Source organism: Elgaria multicarinata, chromosome 9, assembly GCF_023053635.1.
Source record: "Elgaria multicarinata webbii isolate HBS135686 ecotype San Diego chromosome 9, rElgMul1.1.pri, whole genome shotgun sequence".
Taxonomy (NCBI): Eukaryota; Metazoa; Chordata; class Lepidosauria; order Squamata; family Anguidae; genus Elgaria; species Elgaria multicarinata.
Genome location: NC_086179.1, coordinates 12,472,020 through 12,496,100, shown reverse-complemented (window position 1 = coordinate 12,496,100; position 24,081 = coordinate 12,472,020). Strand labels below are relative to the sequence as shown.

The 24,081-nt window shown below is 44.6% G+C and overlaps 1 protein-coding gene across 1 annotated transcript in view; it reads left to right on the top strand.

The window, feature by feature from the left end:
- ABCC9 (ATP binding cassette subfamily C member 9) overlaps positions 1-24,081 on the top strand; it is a 115,495-nt gene that overhangs the window by 35,413 nt on the left and 56,001 nt on the right. The window contains exons 10-18 of the mRNA XM_063134760.1: positions 823-957; positions 3,062-3,224; positions 5,682-5,722; positions 6,932-7,071; positions 13,790-13,898; positions 15,318-15,428; positions 17,031-17,103; positions 18,970-19,075; positions 23,826-23,864. Coding sequence (XP_062990830.1) covers positions 823-957; positions 3,062-3,224; positions 5,682-5,722; positions 6,932-7,071; positions 13,790-13,898; positions 15,318-15,428; positions 17,031-17,103; positions 18,970-19,075; positions 23,826-23,864 — 917 coding nt within the window. The remainder of the gene's footprint in view (positions 1-822; positions 958-3,061; positions 3,225-5,681; positions 5,723-6,931; positions 7,072-13,789; positions 13,899-15,317; positions 15,429-17,030; positions 17,104-18,969; positions 19,076-23,825; positions 23,865-24,081) is intronic.

Sequence of the window (24,081 nt, the reverse complement as noted above, 5' to 3'; positions counted from 1 at the left end):
TGTTGGTTATCACCTTTAAAGCCCTACATGGTTTGGGTCCAGGCTACCTGCGGGATCGCCTTCTCCCATACAATCTACCCCGCACACTCAGGTCCTCTGGGAGGAATTTCCTTCACCCAGCCAAAACAAGGCTGACAGGTATTACCCAGAGGACCTTTTCTTCTGCCACTCCCGGACTGTGGAATGGCCTGCCAGAGGAGATTCGTCAACTTAACAGTCTTTTAGCATTTAAGAAAGCTATAAAGACTGATCTCTTCCAGCACGCCTATCCAGTGGAATTTTAGGATGTTAACAGGATCCTTTTAGTATGCTTTTAGGATGTTTTTAGGAAGTTTTAACAATGTATACTATGTTTTTAATCAGTATTTTATGTATTTTATACTTACTGTTGTTCCCCGACTCGATCAGGATGGGGAGGCGGATAAGAAATAAAATTATTATTATTATTATTATTATTATTATTATTATTAATATCGCTTCATAAGACCCTCCTCTGGCTAGTGTTCCCACAAAGCCCCACCAATGCTGGGCCCTCCTGCGATCAGGCAAGCCGAACGCAGAGTAGGGCATTAATCTACAATGTTTAATAAATGAATGAATAAAAAGAATGTCCTTTATGATTGAGTATTCAATAAATGTTTGCCTTTAAAAAATATCCCTGGGTTCACACGCTAATGACATGTGCTGTGCAAAAGTTCTGCATGCATAATTTGATTTTGGTGGTGTTACACAAGTATCAAACCTAACAGATGAAGTGACCCTTAGATCTTCTATACATGCTTATGCACAAAGACGCTGTATTTCTTCTCCTTTTTTTTCCAGATCATCATGGGTGTGATCTTACTCTACTACTTACTAGGGTACAGTGCCTTGGTTGGCGCGGCTGTCATTGTACTGCTGGCTCCGATACAATATTTCATAGCGACAAAGCTGGCTGAGGCTCAGAAAAGCACCCTTGTAAGTCATTTGCACTCGTGACACCTGTAACGAGTTAGAGCTGGTGACTAGAACGCAATCGCTGGCGTTCTATTCCTGGCCCTGGTTTGCTTTTGCACGTGCTACTTAAGATCTCTATTTGGGCTTATTCATGGCACAATGGTTTCATATTAACTAGAGTAAGAACAATATAAATATAATGATTTTACATGATTCCCCCCCCCCCATTTAAATGGAATTTTAAATGGCGTTTGTTTGTTTGTTTTTTAAAAAAATACTGAATGGTGACATCAACTCAGTTCAGGTGGTTTTTCAATCCATAGTTTGGAGGATCAGGAAGAAGCTGCAGGCTCCCTTCTCTACTCCCCTCTGGCTTATTTATTTATTTATTTATTGCACTTATATACCACTCCCATAGCCTGGGCTCTCTGGGCGGTTTACAAAGGCTTCACTTTCAGGTTGTAGTTTAGCACTGAACATAACTTGCCATGATGTTAGAACTAGGGCTGTGCACGGACCCCCCGATCCGCTTCATGGCCCGATCTGGAACTTCCGGATCAAGTCCGATCCTCTTTGGGGCGATCTGCCCATCCCCTGCTCCGCAGAGTGAGTTCCTGCTCCACCGCCGTCGCTGCATGGACGGTGGCACCGGTGCCAAGTAAGCCAACACCCCCACCTCCTTACCTGTGTCCATAGTCACGGGCTTCAGTTGAGGCCCTGGCCTGAAGCAGGAAGAGGCCTTGGCCTTCACTTCCAGCTTCAACCGGGGCCTCAATTGAAGCCCGCAACAGACCGTGACAGATGCAGGTAAGTCTCCCTCCTCCCTGCCTCCTTACCTGGCTCCGCCGCCACCGCATGGACTGCGGCGACGGCAGCACCAGGTAGGCCAACCCCCCGCCCCCTTACCTGCGTCTGTCGCAGGCTTCAATTGAGGCCCTGGCTTGAAGCTGGAAGAGGCCTTGGCCTTTACTTCTGGCTTCAACCGGGGCCTCAATTGAAGCTCGCGATGGATGCAGGTAAGCCTCCCTCCTCCCTGCCCCCTTACCTGGCTCCATCACCATTGCTGCAGGGACTGCAGCACCAGCACCAGATGAGTCCCCCTCCCCCCCACTTACCTGCGTCCAGAGCTCCGGATTGAGGTGATCCTCTTCGCCTCGATCTGCAGCCCCCCCGACTTGCTTCTCCACCTTTTCCGGAGGCGAATCTGGCCGCCTCGCTATTGCTTCTCCGACCTGAAGAGAAGCGGAGCACAGCCCTAGTTAGAACTGCTGCCCCTTGTGGTGTCCTTTTGCCTTCCAAACTGGAATTGGAAATTACAGTTTGAAGTGGAGGGTTGTCTGAATTGAGACCTTGAGCGTCATCACACAGGGGGGAAATCGCATTTCCTTACCGTCGCTTCTTCGCCCGTGCGTTTGTCCCTCATTACTTCCTCTTTCGAAAGAGGAAGTAAACAACATGCACGTGACCCATTCAGTGGGCTGTTTTGATTCTGCTGCTTCTCCTGCACATAGCAGGAGATAACAGCAACTTCTGTCTTTAAAAATAAGTCGGACTTGCTGAGGTGTTCTTTTGTCACTCGAAGAAGGCTTAGAGGGGCAGGAGGCAGGCGCAAGGCAGATGACATCATGAGAGGGACCACGAAAATCTGTGAGTGCCCAGTAACGAGTGTGCAATAAAACGCTCATGTGATGGAGCTCTTTATCTTCAAATACCTTCAAATATGTGAATAAGAGTCATACGAATGAGACCACTTGCATCAATGCCCAGTTTCATTACTTGAATCATACTGACCCTGTTCAGATGACACGCTAAACCACGGTGGTTATGTATGTTGAGCTAAATATTAGGGCTTAGTGTGTTGTGTGAACCATTCCTAACCATAGTTGCTACATAACCATAGTTCAAACATGCTCACTAACCAGCAGCCTAACCATTTCTTAGCGTGTTGTCTGAACAGGCCCATCGAAGAAATAACAAAACAAGCAACTTTTAAAAGAAGATCTAAGAAATGGGAAGATGTTTATCTCCGTCTCTCTTCCCCTCCGCCCTTTCATTTGCTTAATTTTTAAAAGTGTGATTTAACGTAGTTTTCTTTTTCTGCACCCATTTTCCTTTAATGGAAAAGGACTATTCTACAGAGCGGCTGAAGAAAACCAATGAGATACTCAAAGGCATCAAACTGTTAAAGCTGTATGCTTGGGAATACATATTCTGCAGAAGCGTGGAGGATACAAGAATGAAGGAGCTTACAAGCCTCAAAACCTTCGCTCTTTACACATCTCTCTCTAGTAAGTAATTGCGTTCCACATGTGATAGATTGATTGGCAGGCCTTGGTGTGTGTCTGGTTTTTTAAAATGTATGTAATCATCTATATTTTGCTATTCCTTATCCAAAGACACTCAGGGCTTAGCTAGACCTAAGGTTTATCCCGGGATCGTCCCGGGGTCATCCCTGTTCATGTAAATGACACACAGGATATCCCGGGAGCAGGCAGAGACGACCTCAGGACGATCCCGGGATAAACCTTAGGTCTAGCTAAAGCCAAACTCAAAGAGGCTCACAAGTTAAGATAATTTAAAAGATAAATAAATCACATTACAAAATAGAAAAACCACAACACTAAAAGTAAGAACAGGTATAGAGGGCATTCTACAAGGTTGGCATCACCACTGAAAAGGACCTGCTGAGTTTCATTCAGCAATGGGAGGCACAGCAAGGCCTCCATATTGAATGGAGTGTTTGCCAGGATGCATGTGGAGGAAAACTGTCTTAGGGATGCCCTGACCATATAGGGCTTAAAAAGTAAAAAAAAAAAAAACACCTTAAATTGAGTCCAGAAATGATCAGGTAACCAGTGCGGATCACACGAGATCAGAGTAATATCTTCTCACTTGCCCAGCCTCAGCCAACAACCCGGTGGCAGCATTTTGCACGAGCTGAAGTTTCCGACTCAGTTTTAGAGGCAACACATTGGAGCCATTTTTGTAAGCAGGCATGAAGATCAGGACTTTGTTACATAGTGGCAGGACTCCCAACCCTGGCAGCAGCCAGGGCTCTGACACAGAGGTGGAGGAGCCGGATGGATTAGGAAGACCAGTGGAGCAAGCCACAGTGGTGTTGATTCCAGCTTCCCCACACGCAGAACCTGAGGAGGGCCTGAGAGTCCTAGGCAGATCCCTGAAGACAGCACCTCTGAGCCAGGTTCCCCTGAGGAGCCAACCCCTTTAAGCCAGAGGCCTTCCAGGCTACTCACCTGCACACGATGCACAAAGTGGGGGCTGACTTAAAAGTGGCAAGAGTCAAGGACTACCCCTTTAAGGCTCTACTCTCTTCAGGAAGTGGGTGGAGCCTGGGCGGAATAGTCTGGCCTTAGAGCAGCCTTCCCCAACCTGGTGCCTTCCAGATATTTTGGACTGCTACTCCCATAATTCCTGGAATAGATGTCCAAAACATCTGGAGGTTACTGAATTGGGGAAGCAATTGTGTGCTTGGTACTAGCCAAGGTTTTGCTAATCGAGGCAGGGAACAGCAGTAAGTATAAAATGCATAAAATATTGATTAAAAACATAGTATACATTGCTAAAACATCCTAAAAGCATCCTAAAATTCCACTGGATAGACCTGCTGGAAGAGTTCAGTCTTATAGCTTTCTTAAATGCTAAAAGACTGTTAAGTTGCCGAATCTCCTCCGGCAGGTCCAACTGGCATCTGGGTCCATAGGAACATTGGGGGCAGAGCTTACATGAGTGCCCATGTCCTCCCCACTTTTGCCCTACACGTGAGCAGGCGAACACTTCCATAGAACTGGCCTTATTCTCATCTGTTAAATGGTGAAAGGTGTGTTCCCCAATTAAAGAACTTTTAGTTTCTCATGCAGATCCAAGAGCAGGCAATTAAAATATCACGCCATACCACTTTACTTCGTGCCTGTGGCTTCTGACCCCAAATTTAAACCCCATAGACATTGAGAAGGAACTCCTCAGGGCCTAAAGAGGCAATTGTCCTTCACCTTCTGCTCCTTCCCAGGATTCAATCTCCTCTGTGTTCCCAACTTGAGCAGAGAGAGAACACAAGTAACGAAATAGGTCACATTCCCCGAAGTATGAGTTTCCAGTATGCCTGTATTCTCTTCTTCATCTTCAGATACTTCCTGCTAGGATGGGAAAAAGCTCTGTGAAGCGTGGACGTTTGTGCAACTTGACTAAGGGCGGGCGGGGAAGATCCAATAAAAATGATCTTCTGACCTCTTTTTGCTTTTCTCATACTCTGGCAAAGCATGACAACAGTTCTGAAAATAATCCTCAAAACTTCCTTATTAAGCATTGTGACATCAGTTAGTTTACTCTAATAATTACAAAGACCACATCTGTGACTGTCTGATAAATTAGAGTGAATTTGCTTCTTCTTCATTGTTTTTTTAAGGACCACCCTAGGACTTAGGTTAACATAACCCCAAGCATTTAAAATGATCCTCCCTTCCCCACGGAGCAGCATTTTAACTGTATTATACAACTCCATAATTCTTCTGGGAATATGTTTTCCAGCTTAATAAAATACACAAACCATAACGATTCCTACATGTTTTTGTTTGACATGAAAAGCATTTTTCCCCCCCTGTTAAAGAGTTGTCCGATATTTTGATTCTGGGCAGGAAATAATGTTAAGGCAAAAGTTCATAGTGCTGCCTGGACTCTGATAAATGTGGATGTGAAATGTGTATTTATGGTTGTGCTTATTTCCACAGTTTTTATGAATGCAGCTATACCCATTGCAGCTGTTCTTGCGGTAAGAATTCTTTTTTTTGGAGGGGGGAAGGGGATATCACTGAGCAAATTAGGGCTTGGAGTGCTATGAGAACTGTAGGTCTTCCGATTACAGTTGCTGTTGTTTTGGTACCCTGCACCCTGTCCCAATTAGTCCTGCATGCTGTTTGTCAGCAGGAGCCCTTAGAAGAACTACTTTTCCCATAGTCACCACTGTGCCCATCACACTGTTGAATAGAGCACAGGAATTTGACAGATTCAGATTTGTCCAGCATGGATCTTGTAATTCCATTGGCACAGACAATTACCCCTTCTGTCCAATTCTATCTATTTTACTTTTCATCCAGGAGGGAAATTCAATTGGTCACTGGCTGCACAAAGTCCTCTGCAGGCTGTCCTGTTGTTAGAGAAAACTCAGAGTGGCATCCACATTTAGGTGTGCCTTCCAATGTGTATTCTGATGCACATCCTAACAGGAAGGGTATGTGACCTAGGCCACAGCTAGACCTAAGGTTTATCCTGGGATCATCCAGGGTTCGCCCCTGCCTGAGCAATGGATCCCCTGTGTGTCACCTAGATGAACAGGTTTGACCCCTGGACGATCCAGGGATCAACCTTAGGTCTAGCTATGGCCCCAGTCTATGGAGTCTCCATAGATACAAGAGACCAAGAGATTGAAAAGCTGAAAACCACTGAAATGTAGAGCATTTCTACATGAGCTTACTAGGGTACTCACGGACGTTTGTGGGTCCTTTAGATGATGTTATCAACCTCCAGGACATCTCCTGCATGTCCCCACCTTATCACGCTTTAAAAAACCACAGACAATCAGCTATTTTTTAAAAATGCACAAATCAGCCCTGTGTAAAGTTGGCATTTGCACTATAATTCCACCACTAGATGGTGGTGTTTCATTGAAGTGAATGGAGCACGCAAAGAGAGGAAGTATTCAGTTCAAACTACATGGCTGCCCATGTAATGACACCAATCGTAATCCTAGAAAGAAAGTGGAAACAGAAAGCCCCAGTAAGGTAGCAGGATTTTTTTTTTAATGAAAAGAAGCTCCTAGAGAAAACTTTTGCACATCTCTAAAAATGAAACTGAGGATCACCTATTTGTCTTGTTCACCTATTTGAGTTGAGTAGAACTGGACTCCATGTATTCTTTATATTGTTCTTCCCTAAATAACATGTGCTTTTCCTACAAACTTCTTCTTTTCCTGAAATGACAGACCTTTGTGACCTACACGTATGCTGTAGATAAACTAACTACAGCCCAAGCCTTTGCATCGCTGTCGCTATTTCACATTCTGGTCACTCCACTGTTCCTGCTCTCTACTGTCGTTAGATTTGCTGTCAAAGCCATCATTAGGTATGTGGTTTAATGCACATGAACATAGAAACCTGCCTTATACCGAGTCAGATCGTTACAAAACAAATGTGCATACCTAGCCAGGAGAATATTCCAGCAAAGCCTGGAATAAATGGCATTGGTTGTTTTATTTGGGTTGTTTCTCAGAGTTTGGCCAAATAAGTTCAGAGACTACAGTTTCTTTTCATAGAATCATAGAATCATAGAATAGCAGAGTTGGAAGGGGCCTACAAGGCCATCGAGTCCAACCCCCTGCTCAATGCAGGAATCCACCCTAAAGCATCCCTGACAGATGGTTGTCCAGCTGCCTCTTGAAGGCCTCTAGTGTGGGAGAGCCCACAACCTCCCTAGGTAGCTGATTCCACTGTCGCACTGCTCTAACAGTCAGGAAGTTTTTCCTGATGTCCAGCCGGAATCTGGCTTCCTTTAACTTGAGCCCGTTATTCCGTGTCCTGCACTCTGGGAGGATCGAGAAGAGATCCTGACCCTCCTCTGTGTGACAACCTTTTAAGTATTTGAAGAGTGCTATCATGTCTCCCCTCAATCTTCTCTTCTCCAGGCTAATCATGCCCAGTTCTTTCAGTCTCTCTTCATAGGGCTTTGTTTCCAGACCCCTGATCATCCTGGTTGCCCTCCTCTGAACACGCTCCAGCCTGTCTGCATCCTTCTTGAATTGTGGAGCCCAGAACTGGACGCAATACTCTAGATGAGGCCTAACCAGGGCCGAATAGAGAGGAACCAGTACCTCACGTGATTTCCTTTTTCTCTGGTTCCGTTTGAGCTGAGAAATTGCTGTTGTTTAATGGTGGCTGCCATTTCCTCCTCAGAATGTTCCAGATTGACAGATTCTGAGGGAAAATGGCAATTGCCAAGCGAAAGCTCATTATCCTTGCTTTAAAAATGATTAAAAGGGGCGGGGGAGCTGTTGCCCTACCATCGGTAGTAAGGCCACCCACCCCACAAATCTTTCTCCTCCCCAGAAAAAACGTAATCTTCAGCTTTGAGGGTCCCGTGTCATCCCACCTTCCCAAACTTCATGTCCAAAGTTCTGTCTGGAGAATTTTCAGCTCAGCATTAGTTAGGAGGCTTTCTACATTGGGGAGACTGAATCCATGGGATGGCCCCATAGCTTAGAATCAGAGAACATGTTTTATTTATTTATTTATTTTATTTATTTATTTATTTATCATATTTAAACCCCGCTCCTCAGCCAAAAAAGGCTCTCGGAGCGGCTTACTCTTAGCAAAAAAGACAGTCCCTGCCCTCAGGCTTACAGTCTAATAAAGACATGACACACAAGGAAAAGGAGTTCAGGAGGGAAGAGGTAAAGAGAGAGAGAAATTAAGTGGACTGGGAAAAGGGCTGATGGGATTGTCCTGCTCCCGAAGGAGGGGAGTCCAACTGGAGCAGGCCCCGATGTTTCCTCGGCCTGCTCCTGTCCCCTCGGTCCTTCTTCTTCCTCACAGGGCCAAGATGGCAGTTTGCCCTGTGGAGGTGGGGGAAGAGTCCAACAGGAGCAGGCCCCGATGTTTCCTCGGCCTGCTCCTGACCCCTCGGTCCTTCTTCTTCCCCACAGGGCCAAGATGGCGGTTTGCCCTGTGGGGGTGGGGGAAGAGTCCAACAGGAGCAGGCCCCGATGTTTCCTCAGCCTGCTCCTGTCCCCTCGGTCTTTCTTCTTCCCCACAGGGCCAAGATGGCAGTTTGCCCTGTGGGGGTGGGGGAAGAGTCCAACAGGAGCAGGCCCCGATGTTTCCTCAGCCTGCTCCTGTCCCCTCGGTCCTTCTTCTTCCCCACAGGGCCAAGATGGCAGTTTGCCCTGTGGGGGTGGGGGAAGAGTCCAACAGGAGCAGGCCCCGATGTTTCCTCAGCCTGCTCCTGTCCCCTCGGTCTTTCTTCTTCCCCACAGGGCCAAGATGGCAGTTTGCCCTGTGGGGGTGGGGGAAGAGTCCAACAGGAGCAGGCCCCGATGTTTCCTCGGCCTGCTCCTGTCCCCTCGGTCTTTCTTCTTCCCCACAGGGCCAAGATGGCAGTTTGCCCTGTGGGGGTGGGGGAAGAGTCCAACAGGAGCAGGCCCCGATGTTTCCTCGGCCTGCTCCTGTCCCCTCGGTCTTTCTTCTTCTCCACAGGGCCAAGATGGCAGTTTGCCCTGTGGGGGTGGGGGAAGAGTCCAACAGGAGCAGGCCCCGATGTTTCCTCAGCCTGCTCCTGTCCCCTCGGTCCTTCTTCTTCCCCACAGGGCCAAGATGGCAGTTTGCCCTGTGGGGGTGGGGGAAGAGTCCAACAGGAGCAGGCCCCGATGTTTCCTCGGCCTGCTCCTGTCCCCTCGGTCTTTCTTCTTCCCCACAGGGCCAAGATGGCAGTTTGCCTGAAGAAGGTCCGTGAGCTGAGATTAGTGTTCAGGTCTTGGACTAAACACCCCCCCCCCCCACACACACACACAAAACACATGGGATTTTAAACCAATTTAATATAGTGTGGTCAGCCTTTTGAGCATGGCTCAGACTTAGTACTAGATTTGCTGGTCAGGGGAGTCTGGCCCAAAAACTATTCCTTGTGTTGTCGAAGATTTCATGATTTATGGGATAGCTGGAGAAAGATGGGGGTGAGGGAAGAATACTGTCTATATTTATCAATGGTGGCATGTGGTAAATCATAACCTATGGCCACAATGTCCTTCCTAGCCAGGCTATCGAGGCCCATGATAGTTTGCTTGAAGGCAGGGCAGAGGGCACGGGGTGGGTTCTATGAGCCAAATGGCCGCCAGAAAGCCTGCACTCCCTCCTGCTGTGGGGGTTTATTAGTTTGTTTGTTTATGACATTTTTATACCGCTAGGGTGACCATATGAAAAGGAGGACAGGGCTCCTGTATCTTTAACAGTTGCATAGAAAAGGGAATTTCAGCAGGTGTCGTTTGTATATATGGAGAACCTGCTGAAATTTCCTCTTCATCACCACAGTTAAAGCTGCAGGAGCTATACTAGAGTTACCAGATTTAAAAGAGGGCAGGGCACCTGCAGCTTTAACTATTGTGATGAAGAGGAAATTTCACCAGGTGTTCCATATATACAAACAACACCTGCTGAAATTTCCTTTTCTATGCAACTGTTAAAGATACAGGGGCCCTGTCCTCCTTTTCATATGGTCACCCTATATACCTCCCAATAGCCGAAGCTCTCTGGGCGGTTCACAAAAATTTAAACCATGAAAAGCACAACAAAACAACCAACAGTCTAAAAACACAAATACAAAATACAATATAAAAATGGATTAACCATTTCCACCCCGCAGCTGTGATGTTGCAGAGTTTTGTAGGAACGAGTGACCACCGTAAAGACACCCACCCACCCCAAAATAGGAATGTAGAATGCTGTCTTACTCTGAGTCAATGAAAGCAAGGAGGGTGACCAGGATGATCAGGGGTCTGGAAACAAAGTCCTATGAAGAGAGACTGAAAGAACTGGGCCTGTTTAGCCTGGAGAAGAGAAGATCGAGGGGAGACATGATAGCACTCTTCAAATACTTCAAAGGTTGTCACACAGAGGAGGGCCAGGATCTCTTCTCGATCCTCCCAGAGTGCAGGACATGGAATAATGGGCTCAAGTTAAAGGAAGCCAGATTCCGGCTGGACATCAGGAAGAACTTCCTGACTGTTAGAGCAGTACGACAATGGAACCAGTTACCTAGGGAGGTGGTGGGCTCTCCCACACTAGAGGCCTTCAAGAGGCAGCTGGACAATCATCTGTCAGGGATGCTTTAGGGTGGATTCCTGCATTGAGCAGGGGGTTGGACTCGATGGCCTTGTAGGCCCCTTCCAACTCTGCTATTCTATGATTCTATGATTCTATGATTCTAAGAGAGCTCCGGCTATTGGGCGGTATAGAAATGTAATAAATATATAAATAAATAAATAAATAAATAAAGGAAACAGGTTTAAAAAATGCAATTTTATAAACTAAAATATAATGTTAAAAGTAACATACGCAGAGCATTTGACATGTACAATAATACAACAAAACAATCAAACTGCTAGACAAAAAAAAATGCTCAGTAGACTAAATCAATTTGGCCGATATTTTGATTCTGGGCAGGAAATAATGTTAAGGCAAAAGTTCATAGTGCTGCCGGGATGCATCTGGCCAAATTTTTATTTATTTATTTATTTATTTATTACATTTTTATACCGCCCAATAGCCGAAGCTCTCTGGGCGGTTCACAAAAATTAAAACCACAATAAAACACCCAACAGGTTAAAAACACAAAATTGATTTAGTCTACTGAGTATTTTTTGTCTAGCAGTTTGATTGTTTTGTTGTATTATTGTACATGTGAAATGCTCTGTGTATGTCACTTTTAACATTATATTTTAGTTTATGAAATTGCATTTTTAAACCTGTTTCCTTAACTTCCTTGCTTTCATTTATATTGCGTTAGGTTAAGGTTATCACCTTTTTGTTGCATTTTTACCCTGAGTCAAACCATTGCTCCGGCTTACTCAGTGTTGTTGTCTATACGGGATGGTGGGAGACTTTTCCATACCTACCTGCAGATCCTGGTGATTAAACCTGAGACCTTCTGCATGCAAAACATGAGCTATTGCCTCTTCCTATATGGTTAAGTGCTTTTGAACCAGTATTATCCTGTGTAATTCTTTCCCCCAGTCCCTGACATAATAATTAGCAAAAATAATTAGCATAATTAGCATGAACAGAATTAATGCAGGTGAAAGAGCTGAGCTTTTCTTGACACGGGTTTTGGTTATCTTCGCCGTAGAATTCGTTATTATTGTATCTTAACTGCACAAAATCAGCTACATGGGAAAGGGGGAAATGTGTACAACGAAGGATCTGGACGAAAGTCTCTTTCGAATCATAAACATGGCATCTTGCCATATTTCTTTCCAATGAGCAAAACTACAATAAAACGTCTTCCCTTTGTTTAAACGCTCAGACTCCTCCTCTCTGTGTACTATATTTAGCACAGCTGTAACACCAGAAGAGTGTTTCTGTCTTGCTGTGTGCATTTGGGCTGTTCAACAATCCTATATTTGCCAAGGCAAAGTCTCAACTGTTTAGAAGCTTTATTATTTCCACTTATAACCAAAGCAATTCTCCAGTGATGAGGTGGCAGGCTAACGCAGGTTCAGTCACCCTTCCCCTATTATCATCCATCAAATTAGCTTATAGAGTTAAGTGCCTTGTTCCCAGGGTAATAATTAAATGCTTGCACATCTCTGCCAATCCCCGTCATTTCATTACATGGAGCCTGGCTGCTCTGCTAGAGAAGCCTTTTATGGTTGACTGTGAATGAATCTTGTTTGAATCTTGAATGCACTATTGCAGTCCACTAAAGAAGGAATTTGGAACCTTTGTTAAAGTAAACATCTCTAACAGGATGGTCTTGTGAGAGGCTCACTCGATAATCAGCGTATCATGTCGTAAATCTAATATGTTGCCATGTTTCGCATGTCCTGGGCTCAGAAATATGGATCTTGGCAGCATGTAATGCTCGCCCGGGTTACGAGCATAACAGTCCCAAAAGTTCTCCCTCTTGTACCTGAAATGAGGGGGCTTTGCACTTGTTCAACACTCCCTGGAGTCTTAAAAAAAAACCTTTGCGGGTGTTGGATCAGACATGTTTTAGCTGAGATTAGTTTCTGGAGCTTGGACAAAAAATAGATGCAATTTTAGACTGATTTAATATAGTGCCACCAACAATATGAGTCAATTTAGAATACTCAGTTTAGAACAGTTTTTTCCTGAGTGTTCTCAAAAGATATTCATAGCAGGGGGGGATCCGCACGTCGCTCCCAGAGCGCTTCTATGCGACCTCAGAGCACCCCGAAAACGATAGTCTGACTTCCCTGTAAAAGAAACGAGGAAGAGCCGTCCATGCCGCCGACGCCGACGACGAGAGCTCTCCGCCGGCGAGGAGAGCTCAGCAAAAGAAGGCGGGGTGAAGAGCGGAAGAAGCTCTCTACCCCGCCTTCTTTTGCCGAGCTCTCCTCGCCGGCGGAGAGCTCTCCTCGTCGTCGTCGTCGTCGGCGGCATGGACGGCTCTTCCTCGTTTCTTTTACAGGGAAGTCAGACTATCGTTTTCGGGGTGCTCTGGGGTTGCAAAGAAGCGCTCTGGGAGCGACGTGCGGATCCCCTCCAGGTGAGCCTTCCCAAATCAAGCTGAGGAGAGTTTGCCCATCACTAGGTAAAGTTGTTCCTAGGTTAGGGAGGGGAGGGTTTGCATTTGAAAGTTCCCCCATGGGGGGGGGAATTCTACAGATAGGAACCTAGAATGTTAGGCCAGACCCCTTCCCCTTCGAAGTTGTAGGCATTTTCTTTTCTCTTTGGAGAGCCAAAGACGATGTGATTTTCCCATTGCCACCCTCAGTTGTAAATGGTACAGTCCAGGAACACTTATACCATTTGATGAGCTGTTTGCTTAGAGTAGTGGTTGGGAACCTTTGACCTTCAGATGTTGTTCCGACTCCGTCTCCCATCAACTCCAGTCAGGATGGCCACTGATCAGGGACGATGGGAGATGTCATTCAACAACATCTGGAGAGCTACAGGCTCCCCTAACGCTAGTCTAGGGAGCATCTGTTACTATGCCAAGAAACTTGTAGGTCCAGGACTGTGAGATACAATGGATGCCGTGAAGGTGTTTCAGTACCTATTCAGCGACTTCACAGTGAGTGGTAACAACTTTTCTCTATCTCTGTTTCTAGTGTGCAAAAATTGAATGAGTTTCTCATAAGTGACGAGATTGGGGACGACAGCTGGAGGAACGGTGACAGCGCCTTAGCATACGAGTCTTGCAAGAAGCACACTGGATTTGTAAGGACTTATCTCTCCTTTAGAGGTTTCAGATATAAACCTGTGACCTCTAGGCACACGAATGAGTGGTTCACTGCATTCCCTTTTCAAACTCAGCTACAAAAAGGGGCCACTGATCACAATGAAGCAGTGCATGCACAACTCAATGGGTGGGGTTGTTGCAATAAAGATGGACGTGAGGGGGAATATACGTGCCTCCATGCTTGTCGTGGAGAAATGTAATATGGGGGGCTGGGGGGGCAGGTTTGAGGAGGCTCTGGGGAATCTTGTCGGTGGGTCTGTTCCTTGGTCAGTGGGCCCTGTAGGTCTTACCTGGGGGTGGCTGCAGCACTCTAAGCAGCACAGGGCATCTGAGCCTAGCCACCATTTTAATTTCTCACAGTGCCTCAGAACGACTGTGTCAGGGGTATTGTGGAAAATTAAAATGGTGGCTACATCTAGCTGCCTGCCTCCGCTCAGAGTGGTGGGTCGGAAAACAACAACAAAGGGAACAGTGACAGCTTCAGTTTTTGAGGGCCGTTGGGCAAGGCATCCTCAAAATGGGCCCACTTTCTCACTGGGCCCACCTTCTCACCGCCATGACCACCAGCTGCTCTTTCTCAACCTTGCTAAAGCTTGCTTGCTTAACAGGTAGGGAGCCTAGGAACAAGTAGGCAGCGGCATGTGCTTCTCCTCCTTCTCACCATCACTATTATCTGGGCCATGAAGAGGAGGAACAAGCAGTGGGCTCTTGTCCGTGGTCCCCTGCTGGGGTGTGGGCCCTTGACAGATGCCTGGCCATACCTGACCTTGATGGCAGCCCTGAAAGGACCCCCAAGGCTGGTGCCAGTGGCCAATGCTCTTACTGATAGGGCTCCTTTTGCATTGGTCTCTCACTCCACTGGAATGTGGTCCTTTAGAGCTTCTCTGATGTGGGATTTGACTCTTGCTATGAAAGAATTAAGACACACACACACACCCGCTTTAGTTGATCAAAGTGTTTTAAATTAATCAGCCATTGGCTAATGCTGCAATTTTATATGCACTTACCTGAGAGTAAGTCCCACTGAATACAGTGAGAGATTGCCCTGTAAATGTCACAACCCCCGTAACAAATGAATAATATCTACAAGTAAGAGACCATTTGCAGCAGGTGTTGGAAGCTGGGCACGTAACTCCTTTCTGTCCATCCTGACGTCCCTCAACAGGGACTGATCCGTAGTGAATCCAGGGAAACCGGATTTATTTTCAAAGGCCCAGCGCACATTTGGTTAATTAATTCAGATCATTTAAATTTCTCAGATTAATTGCAAATTGGAAGCATGAAAGCGTTTGACCGTTCTTCAGAAAAAATTGTACACTTTTGAGCACACTTGTTATTTGAACATGCAGGAAATACAATGGCTCTTCTTTCTTCTCCCTCGCTGTTGATCTACATAGCACCCCAAAGCCATAAATCGGAAGCAGCCCTTGAGACAGCAACTGGACAGCTATGAGCACCAACTAAGGATACCAACTCGTCATATAGACATAGATGACTGTGCGATCAAGGTACTTTGTATCTGAAGTAGGGCAGCCAACCAATTATTTTTATGCCTATCAATAAGGCTGTGCACGCCCCACGAACCACTTCGTATCCCGATCCAGACCTTCCGATTTGGGCCTGAACCAGTTCGGGTCGATCCAGACCCCCCGACCCGCTCCGGAATTGGATACAGAGCGAGATCCAGAGGTCTGGTTCCATATCTGGACGCCATTTTGTCCCCTCTTCCCCTCTTACCTGCCTCTGCGGTGGACAGCAGAGGCAGGTAAGTGGGGAAGGGGGGACAAAATGGCATCTGAATAAGCTCCCCCTTCCTCACTTACCTGGCTCCATCGTCTGCCACCGCATGGACCGTGCTGCCACCAGAGCCAGGTAAGCCACCTCCCCCTTCCCCACTTACCTGGCTCTGCCCCCATCGCCGCAGTCCGTATGGCAGCTTCGACTTGCGGTCTACTTCTGGCTTTAGGCAGTGGCGGCAGTCGAAGCCGCCGCACAGATCGTGGCGGTGGGCAGGCGGAGCAAGGTAAGCCCCCCTTCCCCACCTACCTGCTCCAAAACTTCGGAACGGTTCGAATCATTTCGGACTGTTCCAAACAGCTTCAGGTCGATCCGGACCTCCCCCGACCCACTCCAGAACCGGGTTTAGGAGGTCCAGATCGGCCTGCTCCACTTTGGATTCAGGGATCCGAAATGAAGCAGAGCACACCCCTACCTATCAACTGCCTTCGATAACCAATTGATGAACTGCTGCCAACCTCAATGGACATACCATTGTTGGATTCTTCATCTGACCAGGAAAGTGGTGTTTATCCTGTTCTGGATGGCATTGCAGTTTCTCTGCTTGTGGGCATTGTTAGATATGACTCTGTCCTTCAGTGCCCAAGTGGCACCTGTGACATGAATTGCCTAGTTGTTGGAGAACATGAGATAGTGCTATTTCACTTGTATCCTGCTTGTGGTCCACCTACAGGCAATGTGTTGGCTATGATTTATTATTATTATTATTATTATTATTATTATTATTATTATTATTTATATAGCACCATCAATGTACATGGTGCTGTACAGAGTAAAACAGTAAATAGCGAGACCCTGCCGCATAGGCTTACATTCTAATAAAACCATGGTAAAACATGATGTGAACCGAATGCAGTGCTAGACAGACCTTTGTCTGATCTAGCACGGCTCTTCTTGTATTCTTATGTTCTTAAATGTCTTTCACCAGTTAAGGCTTTGGTTGTTGCTATTTTTGCATCCTTGTTAAATGGGGTTATTATATACTTTATGAAATGGATAATATTGAAAAGTTTTGAAAACAACGTTTAAGAAGAAATACACAGTTTCCTCCCTTTCCTTGCAATTCTTACTGTTGTGGCATCTTTCTTTCTTATTATTATTATTATTATTATTATTATTTATTTATTTATTTATATAGCACCATCAATGTACATGGCTTTCTTTCTTTTTTAATTTTTAATTGAATCTCGAACCAGTTTGTTAAAGATATAGGTGTGTGTGTGTGTGTGTGTGTGTGTGTGTGTTTATTAACTTCAATACAATTGCTGCATGTGTTTGCTTGCAGTTCTAAGACATGGCGTTATTTCTTGCAGGTAACCAATGGATACTTCTCATGGGGAAGTGGTTTAGCCACTTTATCCAACATTGATATCAGAATCCCAACAAGTAAGATTAATGACCTTCCATATTTACCAACATTTCCTTAGGCATATCTTCTGTAATCTCTAGATGGGTTGAGTATTAAAAGGATCAATTATATATGGATTGACTGTAGAAAAGTTCTGTAGTTTTTTTTTAAGTCCCACGATTCCCAAAGAGAATTAAGCTCATGCAAAACTTACTTTGGAGTAAGTTCTATTGAATTCAGTAGGACTTACTTCAAAGAAAACATACATTTGATTGCACTGTAAATACCTTACACTGTAAGGAATGCGAGAAAACTCTGGATTATGTCCATGTTCAACACAGGAGGAACTTCCTTTCTCTGAAATACATGACACTGTTTGTCTGTTTGCTTGCCTTTAGCATAACCCTCAAAGTGCCTAACAAAATAATAAAAATTAAACAGTAGCAAATGAAGCAGCAGCAGATTAAAAAGTCATAACCAGGGCAGGCTCTGCACTAATGCTTTTTAACAGTTTATAATGGTTTTGACAACTGTTCGGGCCCAGGACACGTTGCATATACCGTTTTCAAAATGTTTTCAAAGTGTTATATTCTGCTTGGTGTAGATCTGGCCTAGCTGATAACACAGATTGGCTGCTCTTTTATTTATTTGTAGTTATCTAGGGTGACCATATGAAAAGGAGGACAGGGCTCCTGTATCTTTAACAGTTGCCTAGAAAAAGGAATTTCAGCAGGTTTCATTTGTATATATGGGAACCTGGTGAAATTCCCTCTTAATCACAACAGATAAAAATGCAGGAGCTATATACTAGAGTGACCAGATATAAAAGAGGGCAGGGCACCTGCAGCTTCAACTGCTGTGATGAAGAGGGAATTTCACCACGTTCCCCATATGTACAAATGACACCTGCTGGAATCCCCTTTTCTATGCAACTGTTAAAGGTACAGGAGCCCTGTCCTCCTTTTCATATGGTCACCCTATATTTACCAAATAGTTGGATAGCTTTATTTGCGCTAGCTGCAAGACAGATAGGGTGCCCATATGAAAAGGAGGACAGGGCTCCTGTATCTTTAACAGGAATGTAGAAAAGGGAATTGCAGCAGGTGTCAATTGAAGAAGGTGAAATTCTCTCTTCATCACAACAGTTAAAGCTGCAGAAGCCCTGCCCTCTGTTGTATCTGGCCACTCTACTATAGCTAGTGTAGCTTTAACTGTTGTGATGAAGAGGGAAGTTCACCCTCTTCAATTGACACCTGCTGAAATTCCCTTTTTTACATTCCTGTTAAAGATACAGGAGCCCTGTCCTCCTTTTCATATGGTCACCATAAGATAAGAGCAGCCTTTCTACACCATACCACTGTCAAATCCTAAGGGGGTTAAACAGAAGGAATGTTTTAAATCCTGATCATTTTATTGTAAGCTTGTGTTATCGCATCAAATGTTTTCCAAATGTTTTTCTGTTTTATACGTGTGTGCTTTCTGTTTGTATTGTAATGGCCATTGGCTATAAACAATAGAAACTTGAGAGAAATAATTGGAGCTCATTTGAGATGTAATTAATTTGAATTATTTGGATGTAAAAGTTATAAAAGAGGGCAGGGCACCTGCAGCTTTAACTGTTGTGATGAAGAGGGAATTTCACCAGGTTCTCCATATATACAAGTGACACCTGCTGAAATTGCCTTTTCTATGCAACTGTGAAAGATACAGGAGCCCTGTCCTTCTTTTCATATGGTCACCCTAATGTTATCAGTGCCTAATTCATATATGCAAGAATTCCTCATTCATACAATATATTGTAGCAATCAAAGAAATCCCCAGCTTTCTATTCTACTTTTATTTCAATTTTTAGTTTAGTTTTATTTTTAGTTCTGTTCTAATTTTAGCTTGTTGTTGTTTTATAGGCCAAATGACCATGATTGTGGGCCAGGTTGGTTGTGGCAAATCATCTCTTCTTCTTGCTATCCTTGGCGAGATGCAAACCTTGGAAGGCAAAGTTCGTTGGAGCCGGTAAGTTTTCAAGCAGTTTATTGACTTTAAAAAAGGGGGAGGTACTGAGAAATGGGATGGGTGTGTGTCTCTGTTTTAGATCCAATAGTTATGGGGTTGTTACCATTTAAGCTGAAAAGTCATGGATGGTCCAGCCGGTGGAGCAAACCAGGATACACACACCTTAAAGGGTAGTCTTATGATCAATGTTATCATGGGAATCTAGTAGCATTGTTTATTTTAATTATGAAACACACAGCCCTTATTATTCTATACTGGAATTTCAGTTTTCAGAGAGGAATTGAAAAAACAAAATAACATCACTATTTGCATTTTATATCTCCAAAGCAATCCCCCCCTTATATCTACCTGCTGCTTCCCTTGGTGGTCATGTGGCCCTCTTTTCTCAACAACAGCAACAACAACAGTCATGCAACTAAAGGCAGCACTCATTAATGCTTATTCAGACATGCAACATCTTGGAAAATAGATAAGGTGACCCTATGAAAAGGAGAACAGGGCTCCTGTATCTTTAACAGTTGTATTGAAAAGGAATTTTCAGCAGGTGTCCTTTGTATGCATGCAGCACCTGGTGAAATACCCTCTTCATCACAACAATTAAAGTAGCAGGAGCCCTACCCTCTTTTATATCTGGTCACTCTAGTATAGCTAGTACAGCTTTAGCTGTTGTGATGAAGAGGGAATTTCACCAGGTGCTGCATGCATACAAAGGACACCTGCTAAACTTCTCTGTTCTATACAACTGTTAAAGATACAGGAGCCCTGTCCTCCTTTCCATATGGTTACCCTAGTTAAAGCTGCAGGCGCCCTGCCCTCTTTTAAATCTGGTCACTCTAGTATAGCTCCTGCAGCTTTGACTGTTGTGATGGACAACCATCTGTCAGGGATGCTTTAGGGCAGATTCCTGCATTGAGCAGGGGGTTGGACTCGATGGCCTTGTAGGCCCCTTCCAACTCTGCTATTCTATGATTCTATGAAGAGGGAATTTCACCAGGTTCCCCATATATACAAATGACACCTGCTGAAATTCCCTTTTCTGTGCAACTGTTAAAGATACAGGAGCCCTGTCCTCCTTTTCATAGGGTTACCCTAAAATAGAGTAGTCTGTATAACAGGAGCTTGGGAGTAAATGCTTCACTTTTGGGGAGGCTTCTGGACAGGATCCCATGAAAGGTAGTGGCTGGATACCTTGCATTTCAGCTATTACCATGTACATCCAGTTAAGGGCAGGCCAGAAGAAAAGGACTTTATGTGGATCTCCACTTGCTGCATGTGCAGGAAGAGGGGATGTGGCTAAAACGTTTCTACTAGTTGTGGAGAAAGATTCCAAAATATGAATTGGCTGTAGTAATGATAAATGGGCCATAGCCCTAAATGGTAGGCAGTCCCAGTGGCAGTCTGGTAGGCAGTCCCAGTGGCCTCTGGACCAAGGCTGGTTTTTGTAGATTCAGACGAACTCGACTTCAGGAAGGAGGGGAAATTGCATTGAAAAACACCGTGCATGGGATGGCCACAGCTCATCTACATTGCATTGTTGCATGCAGTTGTCAGGGGGCTTGTCTACACCTGCCATTTATCCCGGGGTGGTCACAAGGTTGTCTTTGCACGTCCAAATGATGCACCGCTCATCCCAAGGGGAACCAGGCACGAGCACTCAGTTCTCTCAGGATAGCTGGGACTGCTTTTCCCCCATTTTTCCCACCATCTTGGGACGCTCCCGAGCTCCACAGGTGGTGTGGCTCTCCTTCCCGGGAGTCTTCCCTCTTCCCCACGAGTAGTGGGGCTCAGGAAATAGGCATGGAGCTGTGTTGTGGGGGTTCCTGAGCATCGGGGGTGAAGGGGAGAGCATTTTTGCCATCTTTGGGATGGCGCTTGGCGTCTTCCTGGGCCAAGTTTGTTTGTTTGTTTGTTAAATTGTTCCTTTGCGCAGGATCACACCTGTGCAATTGCGCAAATGTCTCCTCTTTTTTAAAAAAAGAAATGTCGCCCCGGAACGTTCCTCTATACTTCCAGGACAACTCGCTGTCGCGTGGCCCCAGAGGGAAGATCCCAGATGTGGAAAACTCCGTGATCGTCCCTCCCCACTCCCCAAAGGGTGTAAATGAGCCCCTAGTTTGCATATGATTTCATAACCATAGTGCCTGCTTAGAGTTAATGAATGTATATGTGCAAAACATAGGGTGGCCAGATGCAAAGGAGGACAGGGCTTCTGCACTTTTAACGGTTGTGTAGAGGAAGAGGGGATTCCAGCCGTTGTAGCCTGCATGACAAGCTACACCTGCTGAAATTCCTCCTTCTTCTACTTTTGTTAAAAGTGCAGGAGCTCTGTTCCAGCCACTCTAGTAAAACATGAGCTAGTCCTGAGGTAAAACACTGACAGATGGATTTAGAGATCACAAGAACTAAAAAAACATAGTCAACTTGGTCCGGCTTATCTCCTTCTTTCCAACTACCGAACGTTCTGCCATATTTTCAAATTTATCTCTGTGACCGTGAGGGATAGAAACATTTTTTAAAATATATATATATAATTATATTTTTTTAACAAATGAAGACCAGGACCTTGAGGAGTCCTGCAAGAGAAGGAGAGAGATCATATAAAGTGGCCGTACAATTCATATAAAGAGGTCATTCGTACATCAGTGCCATAATGTTTCGCCAGTCTGTATTATAACTGGCACAAACAACTGTGCTTGTGTTTTGCTGATAATTTCAGACTGCCTGACAGAGAGGTGTTTTCTGGAGGACCCTACAGGTATTACTAAATACAACCCTGTCGGTTTCAATTCCATGACATAATAATCAAGGTTCTAATTCCTTCCATCATTTCCTTACGACATAATTCTGCATGCTTGAATTTACCCACTGATCTCATAAAGGCACGCAAAATGAAGAAATATGGGCCAAGAGCATTAGGGAGGTTAACATGGATTTTGTAGTATGTCAGAGCCAAATTCTACATTCCATACTTCTTATGCATTGGTTCCATATTTATTTATTTATTTATTTATTTATTTATTTATTTATTATTGCATTTATGTCTCGCCTTTTTTCCTCCTGGGAACCCAAGGCGGTATACATAATCCTCTTCCTCTCCATTTTATCCTCACAACAACAACCCTGTGAGGTAGGCTGGGCTGAGAGTCGGTAACTGGCCCAAATTCACCCTTACCTTTTGCTCATGAGTGCTCGTACGCATCTTCCCCATAAAAAAAAACAAAAAATGGCAGGCGCGACACCTCTCCTTCTGAGGTCATCGCACTCCACGTATAAACAGAGGGGGGATTGTGCGATAAAAACATTGCGAGATCTTCACCCCTCCGTCGTGCAATAACAGGTAGGTCTAGCTAAGGCCCTAGTTTTAGAAACCCTCTGCTGAATGGAAAGCAAGGAAGAGTCTCCTCCTTTTTAAGACAAAACACTTTTCTCCTTGTCCATCTTCTGATGAAGACTCACTCATGCGTTTGAGCATGGGATGTTGAGTTACACAACTAGTGGATACTAAAAAACTGACCCTAAGATTAGCAGGACTGTGTTAATTAATGTTATGCTTACATAAAGTTTACAACTTGGATCTTTTGCATCAGCCAATATCCTTCCTTCCCTCATTCTAAAATTTTGTCTTGGTGCTCCTGAGATTTAAGAGAAATACTCATGCAATTGTGACTTAATTAACAACGATGCTTTCCCCCAACCTATGTGTGTTTCCATCGTCCAGAGATGAGTTTCATCTTTTAGGCTGTCAGAAACATTTCTTGTTGCAGTGAAGCATTCACCCTCATTAATATTAAGCTGTGAACATTATTGTCATTGTCGTTTGCATGTTTATGCTCTTTACATGTTCTTTAAGGGATTTGGAATCCGGGGGGGCGGGGGGGAATGGGAACGATAAAAAGTTGTGGGCAGTGGAAAGTTGAGCTTAAATAGCAAGTTTATTTTCCAACAGGTGTTCAAAAGTTTGGGATAGAGCTTTGGAATAGGGTTAAGTGGAACACATCACAAAATCAAATTCACAAGCAGGCGTGTTGGTGTCAATGGGGTTCATAAAGAAACTAACCGACAGAGTTGTGTGATCTTATAGAACAACGGAAATAATAAATTATAGTAGGTCTGAACAGAAACCAACTTAATTTTACACAACCTTGCAAGGAGCCCACCCGTTCTGTGTAGCAACAGGTTCCAGAGAATGAGGAAGGTCAGCCAGTCATGGAGGAATTTGACCCAGGCTCCAAAGTCTTGCAAGATGCTACAGGGTTAGAAGATGTCTGCCGATAGGGACGCCTGACATCTTCAAACCACGTGGGATCTCGTGAGAATGACATCTGACTATAAGAACTCCAAGCAGAGGGCCAGAGGGAATGGAACCCTTTAGTAATTTATGTGACATTTCACGAAGACACCAAAGCTCTCAAATTTCATGGGCTGTTACAAAAAGAAGGCGGGGGATATAAAGGCCAGGTCCAGTGTGCACGATATTGGGTTTAGTTTACTAGGAGCTGACAGTGACTCCAAAATAGGGACTGGGAAAAACTGATCAGGATTTCCATCAGTATCTGTACAGTTGCAACTGATCAATTATCTGCAACAGAATGTGGGTTTCTTTGCTTCAGTATCAGATTTATTTATTTATTTATTTATTTATTTATTTATGTTATCTTCCCCCCCATCCAAGAATGTTAAATTTACTTGCCGAGTTGCTCTTATCTTTCCCCCCAATTACTACTAAAATATTGTTTACCATAACTTGCAGCGTAAATGAAACTGAGCCTTCTGTTGAAGCAAATCGGAGGTATTATTCTTGAATCTTCTTCTTGAATCTATACTTTTTGTACTCTGCAATCAACGCCTTGTTTCCCTATCCAATTTACTGACCTCAATTATAATATATTAACTAGTAGATGTCTGCAACACAGTGGTTCCCAGTCTTCTGTGGGTAATGGGTTTATCCATCTAAAGTCCTGATCAAGTATATTTCTGTACATGTGCCACAAAGGCATTTAAGACCC